General features: G+C 35.7%; 1 protein-coding gene across 6 annotated transcripts in view; it reads right to left on the bottom strand.

The window, feature by feature from the left end:
• Phactr4 (phosphatase and actin regulator 4) overlaps positions 1-26,900 on the bottom strand; it is a 96,277-nt gene that overhangs the window by 35,440 nt on the left and 33,937 nt on the right. For 4 of the 6 annotated variants that reach the window (XM_071617529.1, XM_071617533.1, XM_071617531.1 and 1 more), the window contains exon 1: positions 9,049-9,319. The exons of the other annotated variants lie outside the window; for them this stretch is intronic. In XM_071617529.1, coding sequence (XP_071473630.1) covers positions 9,049-9,094 — 46 coding nt within the window. In that variant the 5' untranslated portion in view covers positions 9,095-9,319. Of the gene's footprint in view, positions 1-9,048; positions 9,320-26,900 lie in introns of those variants that run through there. 6 annotated transcript variants of the gene reach the window in all.

Raw genomic sequence — 26,900 nt, 5'->3', positions numbered from 1 at the left:
GTTTTATGAGACAGGGTCTCACTAAATTGTCAAGACTGACCTTGAATTTGTGATCCTCCTTTCTCAGCCTCTTAAGTGGCTGGGATACAGACATATGCCACCAGGCCTAGTACTTTCTATACTTTAAAGCTGATATTAGGTATATACAAATTAAGATTTACTATGTTTTCCTGCTGAACAGAGCCTTTTTTATCAATACAAAATCCGTTCTATTGTTCTAGAAACATTTTGCCTTTCGTTTTTTTGTCTACTTTGATAACAGAAGTGTTGAGTCCATTATATGGTCATGCAGTCAGTGGTACAAGGCTTCCCAAACATGTAAATGGTCCTGGATTTGATCCCCAGCACCACAATAAGTAGATAGATAGCTGGTAGTGTGGTACCACCTCTAATACCAGTGACTCAGAAGGCTGGGGTAGGAGGTTAAGTTAGTGGCCAGTATCAGCAATTTAGCAAGGTTCTACTTCAAAATACAAAATAAAAAGAGTTGGGGATGTAACTCACCCCTGGGTTCAATCCCCAGTACTAAAGTAAATAAATAAAATAAAAATCACAGAATTAGAATTTGGCTTGGCCAGGTGTGGTGGTACATACCTGTAATCCCAGCAATTTGGGAGTCAAAGGCAGGAGGACTGCCAGTTCGAAATCAGTTTCAGCAATTTAGCCCTAAGCAACTTAGTGAGTTCTTATCTCAAAATAGAAAATTAAGGGGCTGGGATCATAGCTCAGTGGTAGAGTGCTTGCCTACCACATGCAAGGCACTGGGTCCATTCTCAGCACCACATATAAATAAAAGAAAATAAAGGTCCACTGACAACTAAAAAAAAGAAAGAAAGAAAATAACAAGGGCTGAGGATGTGGCTTAGGGTTAAGGGCCCCTAGGTTCAATACACCCCCCACAAAAGAAACAATTTCATATTCCAGTGTTTTCTTACTAAAGTCCTTTTTAAAACTAATTTGTATCCAGTTATAACTACTTCAAATTTCATAAGGTATTTTATAAATTCTGAGTTCACTTCCTTTGGGAGGAATTAAATTTGGACTTAAATTATATGTAGCAATGATTTAGATTGTTGTTGTATATTACTTTTACATCAGATAACTGATTCTTTTTGTTATTTATAAATCATATTCTGTATTTAGAATCTTTCTTCACTAATTGCTATGCACAATATTTCTTCAGATCTTGCTTCAAGTTGAGACAGATTCTTCATGCTACTGATAAGGCAAGTGGGAGAGAGATAGTTAGTACTCCAAAGTCAAACTCGTAAACATTTCTTGTGGAGTCTACTTTAGGAGTGGCTCTGGAAACACAACTTTTAGCTTTTCTAGATCAATACTTATAACTGTTTAAAATAAAATGTCACCCACTCTTTGCTTAGATATTTGCTGAAAGAAATAAATCTTAATTCGTAAAGGATGAAAGATATAAGAAAAACTTATAAAAGAAGATGTTGATTATAATTATTCCTAGTGAAAAGGGTAAATTATCTGCTTATCCTTTCCCAAATCCATTATGATAACACCAGAGGGGAATCACAAGAACTTGATTTCACCAAATGTCTTATATATGAAGGGTGGGATCTTCAAGAATTAAATGATAATGTGGAAATATACTCAGGTTGGGAGGCTAAGGCAGGAGGATCTTGAGTTCAAAGCCAGCTTCAGCAACTTAAAGTTAGGCCCTAATCAACTAAGCAAGACCCTGTCTCAAAATAAAATATAAAAAGGGCTAGGGATGTGGCTTAGTTGTTAAGCACTCCTGGGTTCAACTCCGGTATCAAAAAAAAAAAAAAAAAAAGTTGGGGAGGCAGGCAGCTAAAACCAAAAACTATGTTTCTGTGGCATTTAATAATCCTAGCGTAAAAATGAAATAAATATAAATTTATATGTTATATATATATATATGTATATATATACATAATCTAAACTATGATAAAATATGCTAAAAAGAAAACCAGAAGAAACTAAAATCAAAACATTAACAGAAACAACTGGGTACAGTGGCACATGCCCGTGATACTAGCTACGCAGGAGGCTGAGGCAGGAGGATCCAAAATTCAAAGTAGATTGGGCAATTGAGCAAAACTCTATCTCAAAATAACATAATAAAAAAAATTATTTCCCACACAAAATTCTAAAAGTCTGAACTATTAAGGGAGTTAAATCAGCCAAGGGTATCAGATTACTTTGGTGTTTGGAATACTGACATATATAAAAGACAGTAGATTGCTAGTCTACAATCCAAACAATCAATGGCTGATTAGATCTAATTAAGATGTTAATCTCTGTAGCATTGTTAGATATATTAAAACTGCTATATTGGCTTAACCTTCTTACTATGAATCTTTGTTTGACAGGAAGAGAATTCAATTGCATCACTTGGAAAATTAAAGAGAGTGGCTAGGATTGTCGTTCAGTGGTGAAGCGCTTGCCTAGCAAATTGAAGCACTGGGTTAGATTCTCAGCACCAAAATATAAACAAATAAAATAAAGGTCCATGGACAACTAAACAAAATGTTAAAAAAAAAAGAAAACTAAAGAAGGAAACTTATACACGAACACATTACACAACAAAAGTCTACTCGGGTACCGTAAAATTACCACTGTATTTTTGCAATGATAAAATTTGTTCTATTCATGTAAATAATGGGCCAAGAATGGTGAACTTCTCTGATTTTATGACCGCTTTCCTCCCATTTCCAATAGGACAAAAGAAATACAGGTTTGGAGTCACACTTACATATCTTACTTGTTTACTCAAACAAGTTATGGGATTTTAAATCGCCTTATGGCGATTCTTTCTACAAGCAACAAAAAAAGGTGTTTTTTTCCTTTTGTCCCAGAAAATAGAGTACACAATGTTAGTTATAGTTTTATGATTGTGTGTTCCAAAGAAAACAACTTTTCTTTTGAGTCCTGTAACTGTAGGCCACTAGGAAAGCATGTTACACAGTCGAGAATCTTGGAGGGAGCAACGGTTGGGAGAGGAAAATATTTACTCAAATTACACTGGGAGATTCAGTAGTAGTAGTTTCTGAAACCAGGCCCGGATATTTAAACTACTTAGTTTCCTTCCTCTCTTCCCCCCTCTTTCCTGCTGTAGCTCTACCACTGAGCTACATCCCCAGCCCTATTTTGTATTTTATTTAGAAATAGGGTCTCACTGAGTTGCTTAGGGCCTTGCCACTGCTGAGGCTGGCTTTAAACTTGTGATCCTCCTGCCTCAGCCTCCTGAACCACTAGGATTACAGGCCTGTGCCAGAGTGCTTGGTCCCAGCCCTTTTTCTATATTTTATTTAGAGACAGGATCTTGCCGAGTTGCTTAGGGCCTAGCTAAATCACTGAAGCTGGCTTTGAACTCGAGATCCTTCTGCTTCAGCCTCCCAAGCCACTGGGATTACAGGCATGCACCACCACTCCTGGCTTTATTTTAAGACAGGGTCTCACTGAGTTGTTTAGGGTCTTGCCGTTGCTGAGGCTGGCTTTGAACTTGTGATTCTCCTGCCTCAACATCCTGAATGGCTGGTATTACAGGTGAGAGCACTGTGTCCAGCTGTCCTTTTAATTTTTTAAAAATATATTTTTTTCAATTGTAGTTGGATACAATACCTTTATTTTACTTATTTTTATGTGGTGCTGAGGATCGAACCCAACGCCTTGCGTGTGTTAGGCGAGCATTCTACTGCTGAGCCACAACCCCAGCCCCTGTCCTTTTAATTTTTTGAGACATGGTCTACCTAAATTGCCCAGGCTGGAATCAAAATTATAATCTTCCTGCCTTAGCCTCCCAAATCACTACTATTACAGGTATGTGCCACTGTGCTTGGGTACAATCAATTCTTAAGTTTGATTAAGAATCAAATCAGCCAGGTTTGGCCCAGGCAACTGAAGTCCACAGAAAACTTAAGTTTTCACTAGATTTGGTAATAAAGTGACAAATTATTGGATCTGGACAAATTCTACAGCTATTTAGGTACCTTATCAGATTCCATTTTTTAATTACTTTTAATTTTGATCAACATATACTAGGGTATACATATTAAAAGGGTTCAGTGTGATATATTGCTAGGTATTTTTATAGGATGCACTGATCAAATCCCACCTCCCTTTATTTATTCCCTTCAATGTGAAACAGAATGTAATTTTTGCGGTGCTAGGGATGAAATCCAGGGCCTCATATGTGCAAAGCAGGTGATCTACAACTGAAGTAAATCTCCAACTCTCATTTAATAAGATGTTTAGACTTAAAGTATACAAAGTTCTCTCATTTTCTCCATAAAAATATTATCAGTTATTTGTCCAGAATTTTAAAATATATAGCTCTGTTCAACAATATACACACTTTAGTATTAAGAAGTGCCAAATACACTAGGTACAATGGCACATGCCTATAATCACAGCAGCTTGGGGGGCAGAGGCAGGAGGATAGTGAGTTCAAAGCCAGGCTCAGCAAAAGTGAGGTGCTAAGCAACTCAGTGAGATCCTGTCTCTAAATAAAATAAAATACAAAATAGAGCTGGGGATATGGCTCAGTGGTCAAGAGCCCCTGAGTTCAATCCTGGGTACTGTGCCCCCACCCCGCCCTGCAAAAAGAGCCAAATATCTTTATAATCTAAGGATTTTTATCTGTTTAATATACTTTATGCCACCTACCTAGAAATAGATCTTGCTACAAAAAGCATTTTCAGAACTTTGTGAACGGAGAACATTAATTTATGGTACTTAACACTACTGTACTTACTCATTTTTGCTAAAAGGATTATTACTGGATTTACAGAATTGCTTCAAAACACTGCAATGAAATTACAGAACCTAAATCTGTCACTAATGAACAAAGAAGGCTTTATCTAGAGGAGGCCCATAATTCTCCTGGAAATCTTGCATAGCTCTTACCCTTGCAGATTACGATGAGGGCAAAGCACTCAAGAGAAGACAGGGAAAAGGACTCTCTCTGTATTTGTAAGTACGATTAGTTCTGAGATTCCACCTCTGGAAAAATAAAGCTTGCTACCATGACTGCATCAAGAAGTGATGCTGGGTGGGGGTGCAGCTCAGTGGTGAAGCACTTCCCTGGCATGCTTGAGGCTCTGGGTCAATGCCCAGCACCACAGAAATTTTTTTAAAATGTGATCATGTGATCTGCTTTAATCTAAGCAACTTGATGTGCATACTTTTTTGATAAAAATTACAGGCAGAGGATAGTCTTTACAATAAAGGGCCAAAGTATTAGCTGTTTTCTTATGAGGTGTGGGGTGGAACACCCTTAAAATTGCCAGAGTTTACCTGCAAGTAGAAAAAAGAAACACATGGCCATGATGATAGGATACACAGAAAATCTACTGGGCAGACAGAGGGGCTATAAATTATGGTTGTTATTCCAAATTCAACAGCAGCACATCTCCTTCCTTTCTCTTCTCTTTCTTTTTCTGTGGTACTGAGGATTGAACCCAGGGGAGACCTACCACTGAACTATACCCCCAGCCTACTTTTAATTAATTTTTAAAAAGTATTTCTTTCTTTTTTTAGTTGTAGTTGGACACAATACCTTTATTTTATTTATTTATATGTGGTGCTGAGGATTGAACCCAGGGCCTTGTACGCGCTCTACCACTAAGCCACAACCCCAGCTCTTAATTTATTAATTAATTAAGGTACCGGGGATTGAACCCAGGGCCACACTGAGCCACATCCCCAGGACCCCCCACCTTTTTTTTTTTTCATATTTTGAGACAGGGTCTCACTAAGTTGCCCGGGCTGGCCTCAAACTGTGAACCTTCTGCCTCAGGAGCTGGAAGGATTACAGGAGTGTGCTACCTGTAAGAATAATTTTTTTCCTATGAACTCCTAAGTTTAATTGCTCATCTCTATGAATGAACACCACAGCATAAATTCCTACTTTCTATTCAAATGCTCAATTATTCTATCAGTTGTTTAAAGATTTTAAAGTAAAAACATTCTGAATGGCTACTAATATCTCTTAAATTTGCAGTTAAGTCCTCAGGAAAAGGTTATTTGTTTGAAAATAGATTCTTCTTGATTAACAGCTCTGGGCTTTCATCACAAGCCAAGGAAATTCACTAACTTAAAAAAAGGAGAATGCTTTAATAACTCTTTTAAAACGTACAACTCTTTCAGATTTTTTTTTCTTTTTAGTCATAGTTGGACACAATACCTTTATTTTATTTATTTATTTTAATGTGGTACTGAGGATCAAACCCAGCACCTCACTTGTCCTAGGCGAGCGCTCTACGGCTGAGCCACAACTCCACCCCAGATTTCTTTATATATTATAAATTTTTCAACTAAAAAGCAAACTTCTTTTTGTGTGTGTGTGGCACTGGGGATTTAAACCCAAGGCTTCATATTTGCTAGACAAACACCCTATCACCAAGCTTCATCCCCAGCCCACAAGCAAACTTCTTGGGAGCACAGACATGAATTACATCTATACAAGATCCTTTATATAATTTATAGTGACTTGAAAATAAATAGAAACTCATTCAAGATGGGTGTGCACACTGTAATCCCAGCTACTCGGAGTCTGAGGCAGGAGGATTACATGTTTGAGGCTACTCTGGGCAACTTAGCAAGACCCCATTCCAAGAGTTGGAAATGCAGGTCAGTGGTAACCCTGAGTTCAATCCTCAGTACCAGAAAACAATTTAATATATTCAAATTCATGTATTTGTATCGCTTGCCCAACCTAGTACCATTAACTTCAAAACTCAAGACTAAGTACTCTATTATAGACCCAGAACATCAAACAAAAAATTTAAGTTTTAATTTATTTTGTTTATCATTTCAAAAAACCTGGTATGACTTTCTAAACAGTTGACCTTTAAAAATTACTTTAAAAATTTCATTAAGAAACTACTGTGCTTGTATAGCTTTCAACATTGTCAATGTTAAACCTTCATAAACTAGTCCTGATCTGCTTAAAATAGAATACAGCGTGGGGCTGGGGCTGTAGCTCAGTGGCAGAGAGCTTGCATGAGGCACTGCATAAAAATAAACAAATAAAAAAGTCATGCTGTCCATCTGTAACTACAAAAAAAAAAATGGAATACACCACAAATTGCAAATAATATTATAATAGAGTCAGTGCATTAAAATTGCTTATTGACGCCTACTAATTATTTAGATATAGGAAACAATTGAAAATTAAATCCAGAGAGAATACAAAAATCATAGTTGGGTTCCTAAGTGATTTTATTTCTTCCTTAGAGATCTTTTTATCAGGGCTGTTGGTAGGCAAAAAAAATTGATCAATTTGATCTTTAATCTACTCATGAAATCCTTCATATAGCATATTAAGATTAGATGGGGGGAGGGGAGGGGAGGGGGGATAGTAGAGGATAGGAAAGGCAGCAGAACACAACAGACACTAGTATGGCAATATGTAAATCAATGGATGTGTAACTGATGTGATTCTGCAATCTGTATATGGGGTAAAAATGGCAGTTCATAACACACTTGAATCAAAGTGTGAAATATGATATATCAAGAACTATGTAATGTTTTGAACAACCAACAATAAAAAATTAAAAAAAAAAAAGATTAGATGGGGGGGTCCTTATCACTAAGTTGTATCTGTTTAACAATTTAGGGTTTTTCAAAACTCTTTCACTTTTTAATTTATTTATTGTAATTGGTTATATATGACAGCAGAATGCAATTCAAATCATATTACACATATAGAGCACAATTTTTCATGTATCTGATTGTAAAAGCTTTTTCACTTTTGTCTCAAAGATAAGTGTCTAACATTATTAGAGTACTTAGAACTATTCTTTGACCACCCAAGAATTTAATGGTTCAAAAGCAAGTTATTTACAAAATTATTTATCAAACAGAGGAGACTATATTGTTTTTGCTTTTTGAAATATTTCTTTTAGTTGTAGATGAACACAATACTGAGCCACAACCCCAGTCCCTCATCTCTTATGTTTTTAATTTCATTTCTTAAATTGGGAAGTGGTCCCAGAGGGTTTTTACATTTTTCTCTACATCTTTTTCTAAAGTGAGCTATTGAATTGATAAAGACCCAGTTCTGGTGATCAAAGTAAAGTGAATAAAATCCTGACCTTAGTATCAAAAATCTCTTGCTGAATAACTTACTTTGTGATCCATGTGACTCAGTTTGAGTACTACATGAAAAATAGTTTTATAGATATTTAATTGGGAAGTTCACAAGATATTATCTAATTTAGGAACTAAATATCACATCAAATTATGATAGATAGGGAATGTTACCTGTGTTCTTACACTTTTATATTTCCCTTTAGTTACAAAATATATTTCTCAGAGGAAAAAAAAGCATCATAGGACTGAACATGTTTTCTGATGCTTCATAAATCAAAATGAAGATCTAAATCTTTTTCTTGAATAATATAGTGTCCAGAAACAATTCATAGGCTTTCTCTTGCCTTCCTTATATTTAGAAATTCCTTAGTGAATATTCACTTAAAACTTTTCCCTCAGTTTATGATCATCATCTTATACATAAACCCCTACAAAGTTAGAAAAATGAACTTATAGTGACAATAGACAACCTTTTCAGCTTTGAAACTCTGAGCTACACCTGCAATGATCAACTTGGTCTCTAGCTATCCCCAAAAAGCCTGTGACTTACTTAGAAAATGTATAACCAAGTCTAAAAAATTAACTCTATTTTTTAAAATGGTTCTGTCACACATTAACAATTGGGTGTGTATTACAAAATTTTTTACTTGTAAAATACCTCTGAATTCTAAATAAGAGTTCTGGTAGCATTTATCTTCTATATAGGCAAGAAATTAACAAGTAACTTTCTAGCAATATAATATAAAAAACTCCAATGAGATCAAGTAAAACAAAACTGTGAGTGGCAAATTAATTTAACTGAATGAAAATACTGTTTCCATTCATTCTTCACAAACTTATAAATGCTCCAAAGTTATGAACATCAAAATTCTTGCGTTCAAATTCCTATGAAATATTGAACTTCATCTGTAAATCTGTCTGCCTCTGTCAAGATTTTCTGTTTTTTTGCCTTCTATTACTCACCAACTGCATCTGGATTTACCGGTCTGGAGACATCAGCTTGCCCCATGATTATACTGTTTGATGTATCTCACGACAACAAACTGTCCCGGACAAAAGTAAACTTCTTTTAAAAAGATAAATCCACAAAAGGAGACAAGCTGAAATCCTTTTCTCAGTGTCACTTGCCAAAAGTCAGGAAGTGGCATGAGGTCAATTAATCTGCTGGAGTTTCTGTTCCCTGTATTCCAGCCTGGGCACTTGTGGTTCTTACAAATATGTCTTCATGCTGGCTCTCCTCACACAGGAATGCCTGTCATTCCAGAGTGCACACTCTGAGCCGAAGTGCGGAAGGGGAGGAGACTGCCAACCACATTCAAGCTGCTGATCTACAAAGCCCAAAAGCCCACACCTCCTTTTCCTGATTTTGAATTTGGTTAGAACTCTCCAGGCTCAGAGCCATAGAAGAAAGCAAGCCTGCTCAAGAATACACAAAACATTTTTATAAATTTAATCACAAAAAACCCCATAAAGGTGATTATGAGTAAGTAGCAGGCTAATGGGAGTCCATTAGGTATACATTTACTTTAAAAACATCTGATTGTTCTGGTAACTTCACTGCATTATGTACAAACAGAATGTTATCCCCCTTTCCCCATGAAATGTATATTTGCTTATCTTCCTTTCCTGGTATACACTTCCTAAATTCCTTGCAATCTCCAAAGTAGTAGTGATTTGTGTGTGTGTGTGTGTGTGTGTATTCTAATAACTGACTGACTGGCTGGCAGCCCTAGGGAGCTTCAGGAAGGGGGGCTAGTCATCAGAAAGACTAAGGCTAGATTAGAGAGTTAGGACTTTCAGTCCCACTTCCCCAAACTCCCAGGAGGTGAGAGGGACTGAAGGTTGAATTGACTACCAATGACAAGTGAGTTAATCAATCATGCCTATGTAATGAAACTTCAATGAACCCCAAAAGGACAAGATTCCAAGGAGCTTTTGAGAGCTGAACACACGGAGGTTCCTGGAGAGTAGCCCAGAGAAGGCATGGAGGCTCAGCACCCCTTGTCTCTACACTTTATCCTATCCATCTCTTCATTCTGGTATTATTGGTATCCTTCGTAATATCCTTTGTAATAAACAAGAAAATTGTAAATGTTTTCCCTGAGCTCTGTAGGTTGCCCTAAGAAAATAATGGTACCCTAGGAGGGTGATTTTAGGAACTCTGACTCATATCTGGTTGGTCAGAAGTTCAGGTAAAACAATGTAGGGCCTGTGACTGGCTCCTGAATAGGGGGATGGTCTTGGGGACTAAGCCCTTAACTTACGGAATGTGAAGCTCTCTCCAGGTAGACAGTGTCAAAACTGAATTGAATTAGAGGACACCTACCTGGTTGTTGCTGTAGCATTGCCTGCTTGGCAGGCAGGGAGCCACCCCTCCTCCACATGCTATAGAGTAGGAGAAACCGAGTTTGGATTTTTTTTCCCCCTAAATTCTCAGACCTCCAAATTCATATGTTGAAATCCCAATTCCCAAATGATGGTGAAAGAGAGGTGGAGTCTTTGGAAAATAATTAGGTCATGGTAGTGGAGTCCTCATGAATGGGATTAATGCGTTATAGAAAAGTTCACAGAGAGATTTCTAGCTCTTTTCTTCAAGTGGAGGATAAAACAAAAAGACAGATGGCTGTCAGGAAGTCAGGAAGAGGGTCATCACATCATCCTCAAGGTGCCTTGATCTTGGATCTGGATGAAAAAGCTACATATAATACAATCCTAATTTTCAGCCATAAACCGTGGATTATATATACTGATAGTGGTCAGAAAAACATTATGACCCTTAAAATGGGAGAGTAAAAGAAAAAACACTCTGAAAGAATGATCCAACCTAAGATTGTCCAACACTTTGGAACTCAGGTACTTATATTTATTAGCCTAAAAGCAGACCATGAGCAACAGAAGTTCCCATTATGTAAACAGGCACGCAAAGGGTGGAAAATGCATTGGAATCCAGGAGGTGCTCTATCATCAGCACAGAACCAATATAAGCACATGAGCTTTGAAGTCAGACTAAAATTTTAATTCCAGTTTTTCTATCACTTATATCTGTTAACATTAGGAAAGTTCCCTCACCTTTCTGAGCCTCGGTTTTTCTTTTCTGTTTCTCCCTCTCCCCCTCCCGCCCCTCTCATTTGCTGAGGACTGAACTCAGAGCCTCACACATGTATGCTTTCTACTACTGAGCTACATAAGCAGCCCTTGAGCCTTGAGTTTTCTAACTTATGCAAAGAGCACAGCAATAGTTTCTAGTATAAAGCAGTTGTGAAGATTCAAGGACACAAACATATATAAAGAGCTATGAAATGTGCCTGGTTCTTAGAAAATGCTCAGTAAATACAAGCAATAATTACCACAGTTGTTATAGTAAAAAGGCAAATCAATAAAGGAGAGGCAAGTTCAGGAGGAGCCAGATAATACAAGGCAAAACCTCAGTCATTACAAGGAGATTAGTCAGAAACAGAAGAAGATGGCATTTATGGTGAAGAGTGCCAGTAATGGAGGACAGAAGAAATGTGGAGCTCATTCCAAACAACCTCAGAGTTACTGTGAAACACTTTTTTTTTTTTTTGGTGGGGGTTGGCATGTTCACAATGGTTTTCAAGAATTTACTGCTTTGCAAGTAGTGACAAAGAAGACAAATTTGTCATATGAATGTTCACAAAAGACCTCATATATAATCACTACCATTAGGCTTAAGATATGCAGCAGAAAGCATTTTTACTTTATATGAAATATCCTGAAACAGACAAACGCAGGGCTATTGGAATCATTGGATGGTTGTGCCACTCTTGCCAAATGATACAGATTTCTTTCTGTGGCAAGCTCACTAGATGCAAATATTTGGTATAGAACTCTCATTCTATACCAAATATTGTAACTGTTCCCTGTCTTACTTCCACTTCTAGAATACAGCATGGCTTACCAATGGAAGAAAGCAGGGGTGCTGGAGTAACATCTAACTATGTAAAGATTCGGTTTTCCTATTTACTGATTAAGTGACTCTATGACTTAACTTACACAAGCCTTAGTTTACACATCTGTTAAATGGAAAACTTGCTAATAGAGTTGTTGTCAGGACTAAATTAAGAGAAGACTCTGGTGACTGAAGGTGTTTCATATATTTTGGCTCCCCCCACCTTTCCATTTAAATTTTTTGTTGTTGTTTTTGCTTTTTTGGGGGGTGCCAGGGATTGAACCCAGGGACACCCAACCCTGAGCCACATCCCCAGTCCTTTGTTTTATTTTGAGGCAAGGTCCTGCTAAGTTGCATAGTCTTGCTAAATTGTGAAGGCTGGCCTCAAACTTGTGATCTTCCTGCCTCAGCCTCCAGAGTTACTGGAATTACAGGTATATGATACCACACCCAGCACCTTACCTGTTTTCTGGCAACTAATTTCCTTTGTGTTCATTAGGAGAAAAACATGTTTTAATCATTTTGTAAGTTCATTAAACCAGACCCTATTATTACTATGAATAAGCAATGATGGTCTCAATAAACATAAAATTTTAGAACTAGAATAAATATTCCTTAAGAAAAAAACACACACACACACTTCCTGCCCTATTTTTGGTACCAGGGATTGAATTCAGGGGCACTCGACCACTGAACCATATCCCCAACCCTATTTTGTATTTTATTTAGAGACAGGGTGTCTCACTAAGTTGCTAAGTGCCTTGCTCTTGCTGAGGTTGGCTTTGAACTCATGATCCTCCTGCCTCAGCCTCCTGCACCACTGGAATTACAGGTGTGTGTTATTGAGCCTGGCTATTTTCTGACTTTTTATTGCTGATAATATTTAGTTCTCATCTTCAGAAAACAATCTATCACAAATCTTTGGATCAAGATTCCCCCAAACTGGGGCTGGGGTTGTGGCTTAGCAGTAGAGTGCTTGCCTACCATGGGTGAGGCCCTGGGTTCGATCCTAAGCACCACATAAAATAAATAAATTAGTTATAGTATCCAACAACTAAAAATAAATATTAAAAAAAAGATTCCCCAAAAGTGAATTGGTATTATGACAAACCTCACAAAGTAAGCAACCAATTGTCACAACAGCATTATTTCTATTAATGATATGGGTCCAAAATATTACTGAGTCTTCTAAATGACCTCCAACCCCATCATCAACTTTATTGTAATGTGTATCTTCATCCATTTGGATGATTCCTGAAAAACTCTCACTTTCCACTACATGAAGATGCTCTAGGAAAGTGCCTGTGGACCCACACTGGGCCCTGAGCCCACCCACCCCCACCCCTGATATGGCGTCCATCCCTCAGCTCACCATGGCACCAAATGCCATAATTCTTTGGGCAAACTGAGGAGCTTCTGGTTATGCTTTTATGATGTAGCAGTATTTCTAAGGCCCTCAAGAATGGCAGTCATGAAATAATGTATATGTTAACAAACCTAATATGATGGATCTGTTTATAGGAGAAATTAAAATTGTGCCATCAGAACTTCTTTCAGGTCCACAGAATGAAAAGATTTTAAAGAAATGGGAACTATACAGATTCTGCATTTTTGATCACAATAAGCTCTTACAGATCCATAGGGATCAAGAGAGACTTCCAAAACTCAAGAAGAAGTTATTAAAAAAGGCTGCAGTCCTGGTTCAGTAGTAGTGCGCTTGCCTAGCATGTGTGAGGCACTGGGTTTGATCCTTGGAACCATATAAAATTTAAAAAAAAAAAAAAAATAGAGGTACTGTGTCCATAAAAAAAATTACAGTAAACAAGAAAATTTATTATGGATAGGGAAAACTGTTTTTTCTATAATCAATCTTTCAGTTAAGAAAGGTCAAAGGGTTTTTCTATGGTTAGATTAAGGATCTGCAGAGTGTCTTAGGGTACAGAAAAATGAGAAAGGCCTCAGTGAAAGTAAGAATTAGCTGAATGGAGATGAGAGGATGTGGAGGGAAAAAAAAAACTGAGCTAAAAGATTCACAGGTTATTATGGAAAAGAAAAGAAATGACATGAATAGAATCTTTTTTTTTTTTTTTTTAGTAACGGGGCCTGCTTTCTTCTTCTTCTTTTTTTTTTAATTGTTTTTTTAGTTGTTGTTGGACCTTTATTTTATCCATTTATTTATATGTGGTGCTGAGAATTGAACCCAGTGCACCCCACATATGAGGCAAGTGTTCTACCACTGAGCCATAACCCCAGCCCCTGGCACTGATAGAACTTTAAACTATCATGTAACATCAGGCAGTTGACTGAAATTACTGTCAAGGTCCCTTCTGGTTAAACCAATGATTTAACCAATTAAACGTTCTTTTTCAAAAGAATGGTTATGAAAAATGTTTTATTATAGCCATAGTGTACTTTCTAACTCATCTAACTTGGTGCTTGCCAAATAATGAAAAATAAATGTTAAATGAATTGAATTATTTTTTTTTAAATTTTTTTCTTAGTTGTAGTTGGACACAATACCTTTATTTTATTTATTTTTTTTTAATGTGGTACCAAAGATCAAACCCAGCGCCTCGCATGTATGAGGCAAGCCCTCTACTGCTGAGCCATAACCCCAGCCCCGAATTGAATTATTATTACTGGGAAACTCATTTCTTCATTTTACACATATTTGTTAAGTACCTCTAAAGTGTCAGGTACTGTTCTAGGTTCTGGGACACAGCAATGCGTACAAAGAGGGGGAAAAAAAATCCCTGACCTGGGCTGGAGTTGTGGCTCAGTGGTGGAGTACTCACCTAGCATGCACGAGGCACTGGGTTCAATCCTCAGCACCACATAAATGTAAAATAAAGATATTGTGTCCACCTAAAACTTAAAAAAAAATAAATATTTTTTAAAAAAAATCCTTGACCTCTTTCTAATATATTAGATGGTATTAAGTTCTATAAAGGAAAAAAAAAAAGGGAGGAAACTGAGATAGGGCAGACTAAAAGGGAGATAGGATGTTAAGTTATAAACTGGGCAAACAGATGTGCCTCATTAGAAAGATGACATAAACACAAAGTTCTGAAGTAAACAACACATTCCTCAATTTCCTGTCATCTTCCTAATCTTTCAGTTCTAAGGGCAGCAAAATTTTGGTTCTAAGGGAAGCAATGATTTCAAGAATACTAAAAATAAAATTTTAATTATATTATAGTGTTATCTTAATCACTGGGAGAGAAGTATTGGTTATCAAATGTGCTGCTCAGGGCTGGGATTGTAGCTCAGTGGCAGAGCACCTGCCTCACACATGTGAGGCACAAGGTTCAATCCTCAGCACCAGATAAAAATAAATAAACAAAGATATTGTGTCCATATATGACTAAAAAGTTTTTTTAAAAAAGTGCTACTCAGTTCTCAAACACCTGTGCCTGTTCAATATTGTGGTCATTAGCCAAATATGATTATATTACCTAAAATGAAACACAATTTACAATTATTTTCTCATTTGGACTAGCCACACACCTAGTGCTCAATAGCTATACATGGCTACTACACTGAAGAGTATAGATACAGAACATTTCTGTCATTACAGAAAGTTCTATTGGACATGTGAAACTAAAAGACTTTTAAAACATGCTCAGAAGTCTTTCAGTAATAACAAGAGTATCTCAAAGACCTAACTTCACGTATCATTAGACTGCAGAGTCTACTTTCCATGCAACAACACTACTGACAATATACTTTGAAGGAATACTGACGGTTAAAAAAAAAAAACACAAAAAACTTTTCCAACCTGGAAAATTTAGCATGACCCTGTCTCAAAGTAAATAAAAAGGGGTGGAGATGTAGCACATTGGTGTCTAGCATTCCTGAGACCTGGATTCCATCTTAAATATCACATAACATACACACACATAATTTATTCCAATATTTTTTATTCAGAAATTTTATATTCTTAATTTACTACAACTTCCTCTAATAACATTCTGTTAAAGTTTCTAAATACTAATGACAATTTAAAGTGTAAGAAGGGCTGGAGCTGTGGCTCAGTGGTAGCGCACTTGCCCAGCATGCATGAGGCACTGGGTTCGATTCTCAACACCACATACAAATAAATAAAAACAAGGTCCATAAACAACTAAAAAATATCAATCAATCAATCAATCAATCAAGTCTAAGGAACCAAGCAAGGATGCTTTTATTTCACCTACTGAGAATTATATCCATTTGTTATACTGAAAATTAATAACTACCATCTTACTGGCCACCCATTTAGTAACATTCTTTCTATTCCAAATATTAACTTTTTCATAAGGAGAATGCGGAATTTTTGTAGTTACAATAAAAGAGATTAAGGTGACTTAAAGAATGTAATGCTTTATAACGATACATGATATCTATAAAAACTAAATCTTGAGTAATCTCTATTAAGGAACCAAGAGGTATCAATGATGTGTAGAAACTAACCAGTCAGAAATCAAGGAGTTCCCACTGCAAATATGTTGAATGTTTCCTAGTAAAGTGGCATTCATTGTTGGTGACTCAAAGAGATGACTATTATATCTTCCTTCTCTTTCATAACTCTTTCTGGCTCTCAAATTCACTTAAGAAAAGAAGGAAATGTAGATATTATCAACACTCAGTCATGTATCCAGTGAGAATACAATAAATGCGTGGTGATAGTTACAACATCTATTAAAAGTTATTCAGAAATTTCTAACAAGAAATTTCCTGAAACAACATTTTTTTCCAGTGTACGTATTAAAGAATATAGCCTTCATTCTCTACTAAATAAGAAGTCTGAGTAATGAACACCTGGTGACACGCTCATGAGTCAACAGTAATTCCTGCAAAAGAAGTAAGGATGACTACATAAATGGTATTTCTATCAAACTTCCTCCAGTCAGTAATTCAAATGCACTATTGTTGTTTTCACATATCTTTTTACATCAATCCCTTTCCTCAAAATCCTCAATTTTTCACAACTACAGGAAGTAGGTGTGGCAGTGAGGGGGATGTATATAATTTTTAAAATTAAAGAGAAAGTTATGTTTTTGATTTTACATACCTTCATCTTCATTTGTAAATCTTACTTTAAAAACAGAGTAAACACATGAATGCTTTAGGAAAACAATGTAGTCAGGTCAGAGGAAAACATGCACAACTTTTGCCTTTGTTGACCTATCTATGCTAAAACAACTAGCCTAAACCCACTTTGACCTTTCTGAAAAGCTTTACTAGGGCTGGCAAATCTATTTAATAATGTAGACATGTTCCAAGATATAAATTTGGGTGGTTTTTATCTCAGCCAGCAAATCTAAACACTATACCTTATTCTCTTTGTTCCATGGCATAGGAACCAAGAGCCCTCAGAATACTACCTATTCTAAAATCCAAGAAGCTGACAGCCAGTTTGTTGTGTTGATTTGTAGGAATGAGAAGAAAAAAAGCAAAAAGGTAACAGGATAAAATAATTGTCTGGGAATTTATTCACTTGGGATAAAAAAAAGTCTTCTGTCTTTAAACAATTCATAAATCTGGGTCTGACAGACTGTGTTTATAGAACACAGCCTTAAAGTTTGACATTCTCCAGTGTGTATTTGGGGCAGTCTTCACATCTTTATTCAATTTGATATATTTCTAATTATTTTTAACACCGGAGTCACAGTTGTGTGTGTGTATAAATATATATGTGCATATACACACATATGTGTATATACATATATACACACACACACACACACACATTTGTGTGTGTGGTGCCAGGGATTGGAACTAGAGCCTTACAAGCATGCTAGGCAAGTACAAGTACTCTAACACTGAACTACACCACCAGACAGGAACAACATAAATTTAAGCGTTCTCCATAGCTTAGAAAAATCCTTCAACATGCGACCCAGTGCCTATTCTCACCACTCTTCCCTCATTTGCCCTAATTTTTAGTCCTACTGAATCTTAAACCCTGACATGTATGATCTCCCAGGACTCCCTACCTAGGCATTTACTGTTATTCTCAGTCTTTCCCTTCCTAAAGCTAACTCTAGCTTCTTCACAATTCAGTTCATCTTCCTTCCTCAAGACGTCTTCCTCTGTTTTACACCTAAGACCAAGTTGAGCACACTTCTTAGGTGCACTGAAGTCACTTGTAATTATCTATTTACTCATCCATGTCTCCTATTCCATTATGTGTTCTTTGAAAGTAGACTGAACAAGTAACATAGTACCCAGCATGTTATAGACTTTCAATAAATATTTGAAAAAAACAAGTGACAGAAGAATATGACCTTTAACTCCTCTTAGAGAAAGGTTTGCCTATAGGTGTCTTTCAGTTTATAGTGTATTTATGTTGCAAAATGTGCCAGGACTATCAGTAGTGAATAAACCACTGATCAGTTTTGTGTAATAAAATCACTGATTAGTTTTGTGTAATAAAATCACTGATCAGTTTTGTGACAAAAAGGAAAAAGACAACCATTACAGAGATTATCTTGCTACCCATGGGTTATGGATTTTTTTATAAATTTACTTCCACAGTTTTTTGAAGTAATTCCACTTCTTTTTGTCTCCCTTCTCCTCCTCCTTCCAATATATATATATATTTAGTAGTAGATAGACACAACACCTTTATTATTTATTTATTTTTATGTGGTGCTGAGGATCAAACACAGGGTTTCACAAGTGCTAGGCAAGCACTCTACCACTGACCCAAAACCCCAGCCCCCAGAAACACATATTCTAAAGTATAGTTGCTTTTAGAATTATATAAAACTGATTTAAATAATAGCTCTGCTTTTCTAGTTCCTAAGAGAAACCTTATAAGAACTAAACTGCAGCACTACCACTTTTTAATCATTCAAAGCTGATTTCTGGCCTCTGTTTCTTCTATTCTTGATTCTTATTTCCTGTTTTTTGATCATGTTGCTAAATGGTACAAACTTTATCAGAAAAATTCAAATAAAAAATAACACTAAATTCAAATTCAGTTACTCTGTTACATATGAACAACTCTAACAAAAGATTTGGTGAAAAGAAAGCTAAGATTTAAAACAGGTAAGGTGGCACACAACTATAATCCCAGCAACTCAGGACACTGAGGCAGGAGATTCACAAGTTTGAGGCCAGTTTCAGCAACTTGGTGATGCTGTAAGCAACTTAGTGAGACTCTGTCTCAAAAAAAAAAAAAAAAAAAAAAAAAAGGGCTGGGGATGTGGTTCAGTGGTAAAGCACCCCTGGGTTCAATTCCCAGTACAAAAGGAAGAAAGGAAGGTAAAACTTAGAAAAATAAATTAATTCAACTTTCTATGCATGCCTATTCTCTATGAATAATAATAGTTAATATTAATTACATAGACATAATACCAGGAACTATTCTAAATGTTTTACATATATTATCTAATTCTTAACAAACCTATGAAAAAGTTACCATTTATTATCCCCATTTTATTTTTATTTATTTATTTTAAAGAGAGAGAGAGAGAGAGAGAGAGAGAATTTTAATATTTATTTATTTTTTTAGTTTTCGGCAGACACAACATCTTTGTTTGTATGTGGTGCTGAGGATCGAACCCAGGCCGCACGCATGCCAGGCAAGCGTGCTACCGCTTGAGCCACATCCCCAGCCCCGCATTTTATAATAGGGAAACTGAGTCCCATAGGGGATAATTTGTCCAAGTTAATAAGTAACAAAGCTAAGTACTATTCATACCTAAGTAATTTCTATCCAAGTCTCTACTCTTTTGCTACACTATAAACCTAAATACATAACAAAAATTCTAGCTCCAGTGTTTCTGCACAGGTTTATTTATATCACCTTTCACCCATGTTTATGCTTCTTGAGGCATTACTATTAGCAATATACATTTATATTTCATGACAATATGTTACCTATATTCTCTAAGGTAGTTAAGAAACCTCTAGTTTTTCCTATTTCCCTATGTCCACCAAATTCTCTTAGATGCAAAACAAAAACAATTAAAAAAAAAAAAAAAACTCTCTCTAAAGAAATCACTGAATCAGGCGCAGTGGCACACACTTATAATCCCAGAAACTCAGAGTTGAAGCAGGAAGTTGGCAAAGCCTCAGCAACTTTGTGAGACCCTATCTCAAAATAAAAATTAAAAAGAAATGGGGATGTAGCTCAGTAGTAAAGTACCCTTGAGTTCAATCTCCAGTAGAGAAAAAAGAAACTGCCACAATGTTGTTCAAAAAACACAGATAGGGCCAGGGTTATGGCTCAGTGGTAGAGAGCTTGCCTAGCATGTGTGAGGCACTGGGTTGGATCACCAACACCACATAAAAAATAAATAAATAAACAAATAATGTGTCCATCTACAACTAAAAAAATATTTAAAAAAAACACAGATAGGAAAAATGTGCTGTACAATCAAGTTTTGTTTTAATAATGTCCTTAAGTATAAAACATGCTTAATAACATGGTACTAAAATCTAATATAAGTATTTTCATTTGTATAAAAACACTTCATTTTGCTTCAATTAATAGTTCCTAACTCTTCTTTGAAAGCTGAAACTGTATCTTTTTCCCCCACATTTTTTATTGGTGCAATATAGTTGTACATGCTGATAGAATTTGTCGTTACATGTTCACACATATAAAACTGTATCTTATTCATTTTCATTCTTCCTTCATGGCAGCTAGGGCAGTAAGCCAACAAAAATTTACTGAATGAATTAAGTAAGACAATTGTCCATCAATTCACCATTACCTTTTAGTTGGGGTCAGGATACCAATTAGCCTTCATTGTAAGCTATATTAAGCCATCTACTATGAATTCATTATTAGAGTATAATCAGAACGAACTAAATAAGCACACACCTTTAGTACTGTATTAAGCCAAATTCCTCATCCTAAAAAGAATGTCCTTTCAGCTTCAGTGTGTAGCTCAATGATACAGTACATGCTTAGCATATGTGAAGCCCTAGGTTTAATCCCCAGCAATACAAATATAAAAACAAACACCAAGAATGTCCTTTCTTTGGTTCCATTTTTTTCTCTTATGATTGATTGATTGTACTGGGAACTGACTCTAGGAGTACTCTACCACTGAGCCTCATCCTTAGCCCTGTTTTGTTTTTTAACTTTATTTATTTTTTTAAGTGGTGCTGAGAATCAAACCCAGTGCCTCACACTTGCTAGGCAAGCATTCTACCACTGAGCCATAACCCCCACCCCACTGTTTTTATTTTTTAATGAATTAATTTAACTGGCTTATTTATTTTTGTAGTGCTGGGGATAGAACCCAGAGATAGCACATGCTAGGCAAGCACTCCTCCTCCTCAAGCTGTAGTCCTAGTCCTTTTTATTTTTTATTTTGACATAGGATCTTTCTAAATTGCTGGGGTTGGCCTTGAACTTGCAATTCTCTTGTCCCAGCCTGCATAGGACTGTACCATCACACCTGGCCCAATTTTTTCTTTTGCTGACAAACCTCAAAGCCAGTCTAAGAAGCCATTCAGTGTTGTTTTGACTGTAGTAATAATCACACTGTAGAACTGGTAATAAAATTCACAGCTGGTTCTACAGCACTTAACTGCTGAAGATATAAGTTTAGTGGCACAGCACTTGTACTTGTTTAGCATGCATAAGCCCCTGGGTTTGATCTCCAGCACCAAAAAAAAAAAAAAAAAAAGAAAGAAAGAAAAAAGAAAAGAAAGAAAGAAGAAGCAAATTCAGTGTGGCAAATGGCATCACAAACCAATAAACAAGGACAATTTGTTATCTCTTAATTTTTCCCAACTTATATTTAACCACTTTATCAAATGTCAAAAGCAATTATAAATTCACTTCAATTATTAAATATAAAAAGTAGATTTAGAATTTAATAAATGGCACCGCTGATCATTTCTCTCATATTTGTATTTATTTATAACAAATTTATAGTTTTATCATATAAGTTATGTGCTTCTTATAAACATCACTCCTAGGTATTCTATAATTTTGGTTGTTATTTTTGTATAATTTTGATTGTTAAGTAAATAATTTTTAATTCTATAGTTCTTCTATGTATAACTTATATGCTTGTAGACATTAAACAAAATTTATTTATTAATTATTTATTATTTATTTAAAAAAATTTTTTTAGTTGTTGATTGACCTTTATTTATTTACTTATATGTGGTGCTGAGAATCGAACCCAGTGCCTCACACATCCTAGGCAAGCACTCTACCAACTGAGCCACAACCCCAGCCATAAACACATTTTAAAGATTCATTTGAACATTTTCTATTTAGTCTGCCATTTTATTGAATATTTTTCAAATGATTGTCTTTTATTATTTTTCTGAAGAGACAATAATATCTGTCAACAATTACATTTTGTTTTGTCTGTTACTAGAAACCTACCCTCTACTGAGTGTTGGCCTTACTGCACTGTCTGGAACTTCCAAAATAATATTGAATAAGGGTAACAGTGAAGAAAAAAAAAAAAAAAGGGTAACAGTGGACATTTCTTCAGTATTTCCTTAGTAAATACAGTGATGTCTAGTAATTTCAGAGAAATATTCTTGATCATATTAAAATATGTAAGCAACATAACAGAAAAAATGAATTAGATAAATACATTAATATCATGAGTTGTCACTGAAGGGTAGTGGTCAAGTAAATATAACTCTACATCATGTATAACCAAACGAATAAGAAGTTATACTCCATTTATGTATGATGTGTCAAAGTGCATTCTACTGTCATGTATAACTACTTAGAACAAATAAAAATGAAGAGCTGCAAATATGACTCAGTGGTACAGTGCTTGCCAAGCATGTGTGGGGCACTGCGATCAAACTCCAGCAGCAGGTGCAAAAATGTTATCAATAGTTACCAATAGGGCTGGGGTTGTAGTTCAGTGGCAGAATGCTTGCGTAGCATGTGGGAGGTCCTGGGTTTGATCCCCAGCACCACATAGAAAAATAAATAAATAAAATAAATGTAAATAAATAAATAAATGAAAATATTGTGTCCATCTACAACTAAAAAAATATTTACAAAAATAGTTACCACTGGGTAGAAATATCAAGTGTGATTTAAAAGTTTCTTTCTTTCTTTTTAAAAAAATATTTTTAGGGGCTGGAGTTGTGGCTCAGTGGTAGAGCACTCGCCTAGTGTGAGCAAGGCCCTGGGTTCGATCCTCAGCACCACGTAAAAATAAAAATAAAGGTACTGTTTCCAACTTCAACTAAATAAATAAAATATTTTTAAAAATATTTTTAGTTGTGGATGGACACAATATCTTTATTTTTATTTTTATGTGGTACTGAGGATCAAACCCAGTGCCTTCCACATGTGAGGTGAGCACTCTACTACTGAGCTACAACCCCAGCCCCAAAAGTTTCTTTTCTTTTAATGCCATGTTTTTAATTTTTTTCTGGAGTAAGTTTGTATGGCTTCTTTCATCAGAAAAAAATAATGATACATTGGATTTAATCTTTAGGTGGGACAGTACAAATTTATACCATCTTTGTTAGTTTTTGGTTATCAAGATTGTGCTAACTTTATAAAATGAATGATGTAATTTTCTTTTTTCCTGCTATACCATGGTTGATATAGCTTTAACATTATCTGTTCCTTCATTATGATTGAAATTGTCCACAAAACCAACAAGGCTTAGAAACATTTGAATATTATTTTACATTGGATTTTTACTTCTTGAGTCACTTCAATAAATTATATTTCCTAGAAAATTCTTTTTTTATTTTTTGTATTAGGGATTGAACTCAGGGGCACTCCACCACTGAGTCACATCCCCAGCCGTATTTTGTATTTTATTTAGAGACTGAGTTGCTTAGTGCCACACTTTCTCAGCCTCCAAAGCCTCTGGAATTACAGGTGTGCACCACCATGCTGGGCTCTTAGAAATTATTCACTTTGTCAGGAGTTCAAAAGTAAAAAATTAAGTGAATAAAGGAGAACCTTTGGGCTGGGGATGTGGCTCAAGTGGTAGCACGCTCGCCTGGCATGCGTGCCGCCCGGGTTCGATCCTCAGTACCACATGCAAACGAAGATGTTGTGTGCGCCGAAAACTAAAAAATAAATAAATATTAAAATTCTCTCTCTCTCTTTCTCTCTTAAAAAAAAAAAAAAAAGCTTAGAGACTTCCAGAAAGAACATTATTAAAAAAAAAAAAAAAAAGGAGAACCTTTTCAATTTCATATCAATTTCAAAATAAAACAAAAAAAGGACCACTGACCTGAATGTAAAACCTAAAACTATACACATCTTAAAGAAAACCGTAAAGGAGAATTTAGGAACTGTAAACCATAAAAGAAAAAAAAAAAAAAACGATTAAAAAGATGCCAAACTTCTGCTAGTAAGAAAATAAAAGGCAAGTCAAAGGTTGGGAGGAAACATTTGCATAACATAAAGCACTGCTCACACAGACTGTATGACATGTTGGTAAGGGTTCAATATGCAGAAATAAATTCAGATGGAAACCAACCTACACATTTAGTCACCCTATCACATCTGCTCTGATTTTCTAGGAGTATGTAGAGTCAGAAGTGATAATAATTGGTAAGAGGATACAGAAGATAGCCCAGAATGTCATCATTTCTACCCTTTCAAGTTTCCATTACTAGCCCAGAATGTCATCATTTCTACCCTTTCAAGTTTCCATTACTACTACAAAGGATCATCATCATCTATTGATAGAAAAAATAACCACATGACATCTGAGCAACTTAGGGAGACCCTGTCTCAAAGTAAAATAAACAAAAAGGGTTAGGGATATAGCTCAATGGTAAAGCACCCCAGGGTTCAACCCCCATTCAAAAACAAACAACAGTAAATTAAATTTCTAATCAAAACTACGGGAAAAACTGAAACTAGCATCATTTTTTTTTTTCTTTTACTAGCATCATTTCTGGCTTCATTTAATTTCAGAGGAATTTATCTCCTACACCCAAAGGATCTTAGAACTAACTAAGTTTATATTTTGTCTTTCATTCTTAAAGAGGGAGGGAAAGACTTATTCACATAGTTTGAGCTTCAAGTGGTAACAGCCTAACATCACAAAAAATTTTCCATAAACTTTGAAGTGAGGTGCATTAGCCTTGAGCATGGCTCCTTTTTTTTTTTAATTTAAATTTTAAATTTTCCCGCATTTTTCATTGATACATTATAGTTGTACGTGAACATGGCTCCTTTACCAGCTCTTGAGAAGCTAGGAAAAATAGAACTCTGTAATCTAATAATTACTTATAAATTCAGATAGAGAGTAATCTGCTTAGGAAATGATAAATTTATTACTTCATATTTCCTAAATGATACAATTCTTATAAGGAAATCAAAATATTACCTTATAAGCCTATTCCCAGAATATTGTGCATATGAATACAGCTTTTGCAATTAGCTTTAAATTCAAAATGCACACTACTAATCTATCTCATTATTTAATTATTTCATCAAATACATACCGCCAAAATATTTGTCAACAAATTGGGTCTCTATCTGCACAGGGAGGATACGTAAGAACTTAATGAAATTCCTCAGATGATGTAAAATATTTTGGGAAGGCAATTAGCATATAGATCCTTCCCCAATCCAAAAATCTTTAGAAGTAACTCATAATTCAACACTTTAAAAAAAATATATATATACATATATTGTTTAGTTGTCAATGGATCTTTATGTGGTGCTGAGAATCGAACCCAGTGCCTCCCACATGCTAGGCAAACGTTCTAGCAATGAGCCACAGCTCCAGCCCCACAATTCAACACTTTTTAACATATTCTTTTTAACATATTCTATATCAGGGTTTCAGTCCCTTTATCTCTGAGATGCTGTGGGGGAGACTGGCTGTTAACCCATGAATAGTTGAGAAGGGAGAAAGAAAGTAGAAGCAGGAATTAGCTGTTCAACTACTGAATCACATCCCCAGACTGTCTTTTTTTTTTTTTAAACCCCTTCTTCTTTTCTTTCTTTTTTTTTTTTTATTTTTTTGAGACAGGGTCTTGCTAAGTTGCTTATAGCCTCAATAAGTTGCTGAGGCTGGCTTTGCACTTGCAATTCTTCTGCCTTCACCTCCCCAGTCCCTGATTACAGATGTGCTCCACAGCACCCAGTTTACTTTTGTCCTTTAACTGGCAGTTTACATCAATACAGGTTAACAAGTAACACTTTCATTTTGTTATTTCTAGTTCCCGTCAAAAGGAAATAGAAGACAGAGGACCTAAAATGCTGAGAATCAAAGTAAAAACTGCTGTATTACTCTAACATTACCTTCCTCACTCCATAACCTTGGATGTCTGTTCCACAGAACAGAAATGGCAGAAATGTGGAGGTCTATTTTCTGGAAGGGATAAAACAAATGGTCTCTGGATTGGCAGACACAAAGGCAGTTGATGGTGGGAACACAGTACTAAAAACAAGGCAATTAAGTGTGCATATGCATAATTAATGCTGAACATAGAAATCTCTTTACCCAATCTTCTTTAGCCCTCACCATACCAAACAGTGTTGGAAAGACTGCCTCTTAGACTCTGATATCAATATGAGAATGTTCTTCAACAAAAAGGTCAAGAAGTTCACCGTATAATGAGGCCTACAAGGAACCAACCTACACATTTAAAGTTTCTAATTGGCTATTTAGTCCTCCACTCTAAATCATGAGCAGACAGCTAATTGTTACTAAACATCAGAGAAAAATCCAACATAAAAGAGAACAAGACAAAGACAAACTTAAAAATAAAGAGAGAAAAAAAAGAAAGAAAGTTATTAGAAACTTAATTAAATTAGTTAAATGAAAAAGAAAATCTGTTGAAACAATGAAAAATACTATGTAAAGAAACATTAAGGGGGCTGGGTTGTGGCTCAGCAGTAAAGCATCCACCTAGCATGTGCGAGGCCCTGGGTTCGATCCTCAGCACCACATAAAGATAAATAAAATAAAGGTAATATGTTAAACTACAA

The sequence above is a fragment of the Marmota flaviventris genome, chromosome 10, assembly GCF_047511675.1.
Source record: "Marmota flaviventris isolate mMarFla1 chromosome 10, mMarFla1.hap1, whole genome shotgun sequence".
NCBI lineage: Eukaryota > Metazoa > Chordata > Mammalia > Rodentia > Sciuridae > Marmota > Marmota flaviventris.
This window is presented reverse-complemented; position numbering and strand designations above follow the sequence as displayed.